The following is a 6,974-nucleotide window of genomic DNA, read 5'->3' as shown; positions in this document are numbered from 1 at the left end:
TTACAGTTTACAGCCACTAACCAACCAGCTCATCAGAGAATGGCTTGTCAGCACTGTCAGGATTCTCTTTAATGAGGTTATCCTGTGTTCATGGTACCTGGGGCACTGGTGGCCCGAAAGGACCTTGCACATGGTGCTCTCCAGTCCTAGGCTTCCGAAGCAGCTTAGGTTAGGTGTTTGTTCGCACTTCCTGCTGGTGGCCTTGGGAATTCCGCGGCTCACATCCGTGGAGCCGAGTATAAAGTTATTGCCCAACTGACATGACTTATTCGCATCTATATCTTTTCTCCAGAGGCTCAGGGTGTTTACACAGTTCCTGCCATTTCTCATAGTATTCCTCTTAGGGAAGACAAGAGACGGCCATGTGGATGCTCGGATCACATGCTTGGATACGCTGAGGCTGATACTTTTGTCTGACAGGGTTGAGTTTGTTGATTCCTCGGGGGTCTGTTTTGCAGCAGGTTGCATCTCTCTCTGCAAAAACGGTTCTGTGATACCCTTCTTGCTGCTTTCTGAAGGCTCTACAAGAAGCAGTCCGAGGGCAAGCAGCAGCAGAAATACTGCCATCTCATAAGCACAGTAATCCTGTCTGCAGGGAAGATAAAAGGAAGAGGAATACAAGGGAGATGCTTTCCTTCTTGCATTGGTAGCTATTTTTAGTAACAACCACTAAACATCTGACTCCTTCAGATGTAATTGAAGTCTGCCATAGCAAGAGGACGGTCAACTGAGGAGCCAAAGTCTCCACCTACAATCAATTACAATCAATTACCTCTGTCTCATTTGACCTTAGCTCACCATTCTGAACAGAAGACAAAACAGCAAACCAAAATGTAAAACCCATGAGCTTAGTCTAATGTGCCGGGACCAAGCATCTTTCTCTTTCCTGCTCTTGCTGAAAGGGTTTACAGTCTCCAATGCAGATCAAAGTCATCTCACCCCAAACAATTCACTGTTGCTATCTCTCTGCCTACACAGGACCTGGTGCCATGTGAACAAAGAAAGCACAGCCAGTAACCTTTCTCAGCTTCTCGGTTCCTTCCCACCCATTCTCATTCACAAATCCCTCTTTACCAGTTCCTTCGGCTGCTGATGCTGCTGAGAAAGATTCCAGCGTCTTGCAGGGCTGGAAGTGAAACTGTGTCTCATACTCAGGGTTTCTGCTATTGGGTCTAACCGAGGGGAGGAGGGGCAACAAAGGGGTAGAGAGGTGTGTGTGGGTTTGGAGAGGAATCGAGAGGCCAAGAAAACTCAAGGGGACATGCACAGAGTGTGTGGGGGGTAGTCTGAACCTGGGGCCAGGAAGCACCCTGCTTCCTCTTCCTTCTGTAAAGTCTTCCTTGCCATTCATTTCCTTAATCCCAAAGTGTTTTGCTGTTTTGCTTCCTGAGAGCCAACTGCAAATCTTTCTTTGTTTCACTGTGTCTGGCCTTTTCACTGTCTGGGTAGGTATGACCCACAGCGGCTGGCAACTCCCTGATCCTTGAACAACCTTTCTGACGACTGCCATGAAGCTTTGCACACAGACCTACACGAACATTCCATAGTGCAAGTCCTAGAAAAGATGGTTGCTGGTGTTGATAATTCTCTCCCACACTCTAAAATGATTTTCCCCTTCTTTTCCTCTCCCCTTTAAAAGTTTCTCCTGCTCATGTGTATTCTTCGATGCCACCTTACCTCCTTTGTAATCCCATTCTGTGCCCCCACCCCATTCTTAAAACACCATGGGAAAGACATTTCCTTGGAATTCTTGACACTTCTCTCCTTGCCTCTGGGGACAGAGGAAGCTGGCCCCTGATGGCGACAAGCCAAACCCCTTCTCATCCTCATCCCAGCTCCTCTCATGATTATGCTAAACAAAGATGCCCAGATCAGTCAGGGTGACCCTTCCTTGTCTAAATACACCAGAAGCCTCCCTCTCTCCTTTTTTCCCCCAGATTTTATTTTGTATTCATGTCTGTGTGTCTGTGTACGTCATGTGTGCATGGGTGCCCACAGAGGCCAGAAAAGAATGTCAGATCCCTTGATGCTGAAGTTACATGTGATTATGAGCCATTTGGTGTGAACACAAAGAGCCAAACTCAACAAGTGCCTTTCACCCCTGAGCCATCTCTCCTGACCCCCATCTCCCTCACTTAGGGGCTTTCTTTTTCTTCTTCTCGAAAGCCCCCAAAGCCAAACCCAGATTGCATCTTTTTCTTTGACACATTGTCTTCTTACTTACATCTACAGAATTTCTCATTTCTGTGAATCTCTTATAACTTACTTCTTAAAAGGTTATTTTTGCTGTTTGTGTGTGTGTGTGTGTGTGTGTGTGTGTGTGTGTGTGTGTGTGCATAATTGTGAATGCAAGAACCCTGAGAGGTCAGAAGAGAACATCAGCTTTCCTAGGTCTAGACTTATAGAGGATTGTAAGCTCTCTGGCAGGGGCATTAGGGACTCATCAGGGGCTCTGAGAAAGCCTCAGTGTGTGCCCTTAAGCCCTGAGTCACATTCCTGGCCTTCACTTTTCTTCAAAGACAGGATCTCACTATTTCAAATAAGATGACCTAGAACTTGCTAAATTGCCCAAGCTGCTCTGAAACTCAGAACTGAGTCTCCTGCCTCAGCGTCCTGAACACCAAATGGAAGGTATGTACCATGATACTGACAACTGGTGGGTAACCACGGGCTCCGTCTACATGCATTGGAACTGTGCCCTGGGCATTGACGTGGCAGATATCGAACACAGGAAGAATCTGTGAATGACTTAGTTATTTTTCTGGAACCTCTACATCCTTTGCCATTGACTCCACTTGGTGAAGAGACTTGGGGAACTAGGAAGGCAATGCGGAAGAACATTGTTGAGATCCCAACATAAGCTATGATGCTTGATTGCAAATTATTAGGTGTTCATTAAATATATGCACACCCCAAAGTAAAGATGTCTCAACATCACAGTTGATCTGAAGTGGGCTTTGATCTCCACTGAATGAAAATGCTATGAAATGGATTCCTAGATCAATGTCATTTATACTCAAGAGTTGTCTTTAAGGAGGACAAAAAAAGTTAGAGGGAGGAAGAGACATAAAAAGGCATAAGGGGAAAGACAGTAACATTTAGGGAAGGGGCAAGAAAGCAGCAGCAAGGGCTGCTCTGGGCGCTTCTGACTGAGACCACCCCCAGTAACCCCCTTCCCACCGCACCTGCTGCTGCTCCCTTTCTGTTCAGACACTGAGCACTCTGCTCACTGGAGAGACTCAAAACTTCCCGAGGCAACGGCGACGGGGTTCCAACAGAGATTAAAATTATAATATTCATCTGGAGAAGCCAGGAGACAGGTTCTGACTTACAAGCTGTGAATTGGGTTTCACTTGGGACAGTTGCCCCCCTTCCCTGGAAACCTTGGAAAGACAGAACTAGCAGCCCACAGAGATGCACCTCCTCTTTTGATATGACCCTGAGTTAAGCCCAACTTGCTGGTGCAACAACGAAGTCTCTCAACTGAGAAGATCAGGACGGAACAAGCTCGCTAAACGTTCACCCTGCTCCAGCCCACTCACTGAGTCCTGCTTCCCACATACAAGCCTCAGACTACATCACTCAGAATTAATGACCCCATAAACTGGCCCCTGCTTGTCCATCAGCTGTATGTCTTATTATTTTTCTGGCTTAAGCCTTTCCTTAAGCAAAGCTACTTCCTGCACTGCTTAGAAATAAAACTATAGGCTAACAGATTTGGGGAAACCCACAAAGGTTATCATAGTTTTAGAGACGGAAAAGCTAATTGCTAGAAAAATACTAACAGGAAACTAATTATCGAGACCTGATGACTTTTCCAGAATTAGGAGGCTCTATTTGCCTTCCTGTCCCCTCCATCTGTAGGTTACCACATTCACAGCTGAACATGGGGTGGCTACGCGTTGAATTTAACAGCAAGAAGCAAGAGAAAAGGCTGAACCCATGTTGAATTTAACAGCAAGAAGTAAGAGATGAGGGAGTCTGCAGTTCTACGTCTCTCCACAGTCTTTATGAGAAGGTCTCTGACAGTCAGGTGCCTTCCAATCTCCTTTGCTTTTGAGACTAGGAGGATCTGGCAAACAGGAACAAATGCAGTGCCAACTGTATAATCTAACTTTAGTAAGGTTTTTAAGACCCCAGAAGTGACCCCCAAAATGCAGGCTTTGCCATTCCTCTCGGCTACCCACCCCACTGCTCTAGGACAGCTCAAACATGGATGAAAGTTGTAGGGAAATGGAGCCGGAACTCATTGGAAAATTCTTTCCTGATGGCTGGCTCTCAAGGCCACACATAGTTCTGTGTAGGATGCTGTGGGGTAAAGGTAAGGATGAGCTCACAGATGTGAAATGTAACACCAACCTGCCGTGCAAGATGTAGTAGCTTGGCTGCAATGGTGGCCTGACTCTTATGGGTATGTTAGGTGTAACCACTGCTTCCTAATTAGATTTGGGGCTTGTCTAATACTGTAAACCACAACTAAAAAGGTCTTAGACTTCCAAGGAGAACCTAATCTGGCCTCTTAGCCAAGTTGACACAGCATCAAACCATCCTCTAAATATCTTTGCTTACACCTACAGACAAAGGCTATCTCAGCCTTAAATAAGGCTTCACTTCTTGTGGTGAAGAAAGGCGAATGCAAACACCTAGAGCTGCCGCAGAGGCTGAGAATAAAGAGTGTTTGTTCATCCCAGGCAAGAGGTTTATATCACCTCTCAATACTCACACAGCATTGTGGCAGAGGAGGCCGGAAGAGTATACAAGCCATGGGGTAGGGAGAGAAACTGCCAAAATGGCGTCTGTGCACAATGTGTCTATGACAATCCTAAACTTACGGCAGCTGGGCATCCCAGTGCTGAGTCCACAGAAGCCAGGCTCCTAACTGTCAGCTACGGAAGGGAAAAGGACCCATGGACCCTACCACTTACTGCTGACCTGGGCAGTCCACAGGTTCAGGCTCTGATGGTTAGTTCTAAACTCAGAGTGACACAGATCAAACTGTGGGACACAGGCACATGGCTCTGAGTTGAGAAGGAAAAGGGGAAACATACGAAGTGTGAATGAGTGAGTGTGGGCCGAGAAGCTGGAGCAGAGAGAACTGGGAGCGGTGGAAACACGGTGCGTGTGTGTATGAGCTTCTCAATACATTCAAAAACATCTTAAAGGAGAAAGTCCGTGAGAGGTAAGCCCTGTTGCTCTTTCTTTAAAATAAACACACCGAAGGCTGGAGAGATGGCTCAGAGGTTAAGAGTACTTATGGCTCTTGCAGAGAGCAAGGTTCAGGTCCCAGAACTTACAACCACCCATTACTCCAATTTTAGGGAGCTAGATGTCCCTTCTCACCTCCATGGGCACTACATAAATGTCACACATACACTAAAGCAAAACAAATAAATTCCAGGGGAAGTGGAGACAAAGTCACACCCCAGCCTCCCCACCGGGTGTGGCAGCCATACCTCAGGGCAGACCTCACGCTCAGCAGTAGTTGACCAACACAAATGGGACACCGTGGTTTGGTTTGGGTTTGTTTTTAAGAGAATGGAAGAACATGAAGCTGATATTTTAACTTTATTTTTAATTAAAACAGAATTTTGTCACTTTTCTCCTTCCTCCCCCGCCTCCAGCCCCTCCCATGTTTGCCCAGTCTCAGGCTGATATCCCTTTTTTAGTTATTACATATTGGCTGGCCACTTTGTATCAGATCCCAGTTAAGGGGCTGGGAGGGAGGTCAGAAGGAAATTGGGCCAAAGGGAATGAATATGGCCAAGACATATTGTATGAGTCAGTCATGTGTCATAGGCTTTTAAGCCCAGTCCTTAAGAGGCAGAGGTGGGCAGATCTCTGTGAGTTCAAGGCCAGCCTGATTTACATAGTGAGTTTCAGTCCATTCAGAGCCACAAAGTAAGATCCTCTCTTAAAGAAGCAAAAATACATAATATGAGATTATTAAAGAATACATAAAATCATAATCCAAAAATCCATGCCATGTAATCATTCATGCACAAAATCCACATTTTAAACCCCATGACCTGTTTCTCTGCTGGTAATGTTAATATGACCTGACTCATTCCAACCCTGCCCTATCATACTGGATCTTTGAGATATAGATATTTTACACAAAAGGGATTTGTGCTATCGTTTCATATTTTAGAATGTTGGCTTAATGTTTATCTATACTGTTTTGTGTTCGGTGCTTGGTTGGTGGCCCTTTGAGTGTCACTCCTAAGTGACCCTGGCTCTCCAACTGTAGTCTGACCTCAGATTCCTATTAATTCCATCAAATGACTCAAAGACGAGGCACAAAAATTTAAAACACATGTGGAGCCTGAGGTTTAATTCAGCAAAGATGTCTTTATTGATACGGAACCAGTGATTGTGTCTCAGCAGCGATGGAAGGACTAATCACCTACCGCTTCCATTCCCGGCATCACACCGTATCCACCGTTCGGGTTAACCAGAGCAGCTCGAGGAACACCTGAGAAGTTCCCACTCTCAGTCCTGGTGGCAAGTTATTCGACATATCCCTGGAAATTAACTGGCCCTAAGTCATCACACGTAACAAGAACAAACCCCTCTTTTGGAGAAATCTGGTACCTGCAGGCAGGATATTTGGTGCCATCAATGAGCTGACAAACTGTCATCCTGAATTTCGTCTCACTCTGGAAGCAGAAAATGTCAGAATAGTTTGGGCAAGTCATCTTCTTAGAGGAAGTGCAGATCCTGTTGATCTTCTGAGGCCTCTCATGAATGAAGACATGCACCTTTCTGCACGTGTGGTCAGGTTCCTTGATGATCCTCTGGAGAATCATACGGTTGCAGTACCTCAGGGGTGCAGTATTCTGAGGATAGTCTACATGCAGATGTTCTAAAGCCGTCAGCACAGCATCCTCATTCACCTCGTTCTCCCAGAACAGAAGCAGCAAGAAGACAGCCACCATCAGGACCATCAGCGGTAAGAGCCCCTTCACATCTCTGCC

The 6,974-nt window shown here is 46.0% G+C and overlaps 2 protein-coding genes across 2 annotated transcripts; both read right to left on the bottom strand.

Annotated features, from left to right (window-relative positions):
- Nucleotides 1–567, bottom strand: RNASE11 (ribonuclease A family member 11 (inactive); the record flags this gene model as incomplete). Its single annotated transcript, XM_080926066.1, has 1 exon — nt 1–567. One exon carries the CDS (start codon nt 565–567, stop codon nt 1–3), a length of 567 nt encoding a protein of 188 aa, XP_080782192.1.
- Nucleotides 568–6,506: 5,939 nt separating this feature from the next.
- Nucleotides 6,507–6,974, bottom strand: RNASE12 (ribonuclease A family member 12 (inactive); the record flags this gene model as incomplete). The annotated part of the gene is made up of 1 exon (XM_080925948.1): nt 6,507–6,974. Exon 1 carries the CDS (start codon nt 6,942–6,944, stop codon nt 6,507–6,509), a length of 438 nt encoding a protein of 145 aa, XP_080782074.1. The 5' UTR covers nt 6,945–6,974.

This window comes from Micromys minutus, assembly GCF_963924665.1.
Source record: "Micromys minutus genome assembly, chromosome: 12".
In the NCBI taxonomy this organism is placed as follows: Eukaryota; Metazoa; Chordata; class Mammalia; order Rodentia; family Muridae; genus Micromys; species Micromys minutus.
The sequence above is the reverse complement of the archived record's forward strand: the minus strand, read 5'-3'. Positions and strand labels throughout refer to the sequence as shown.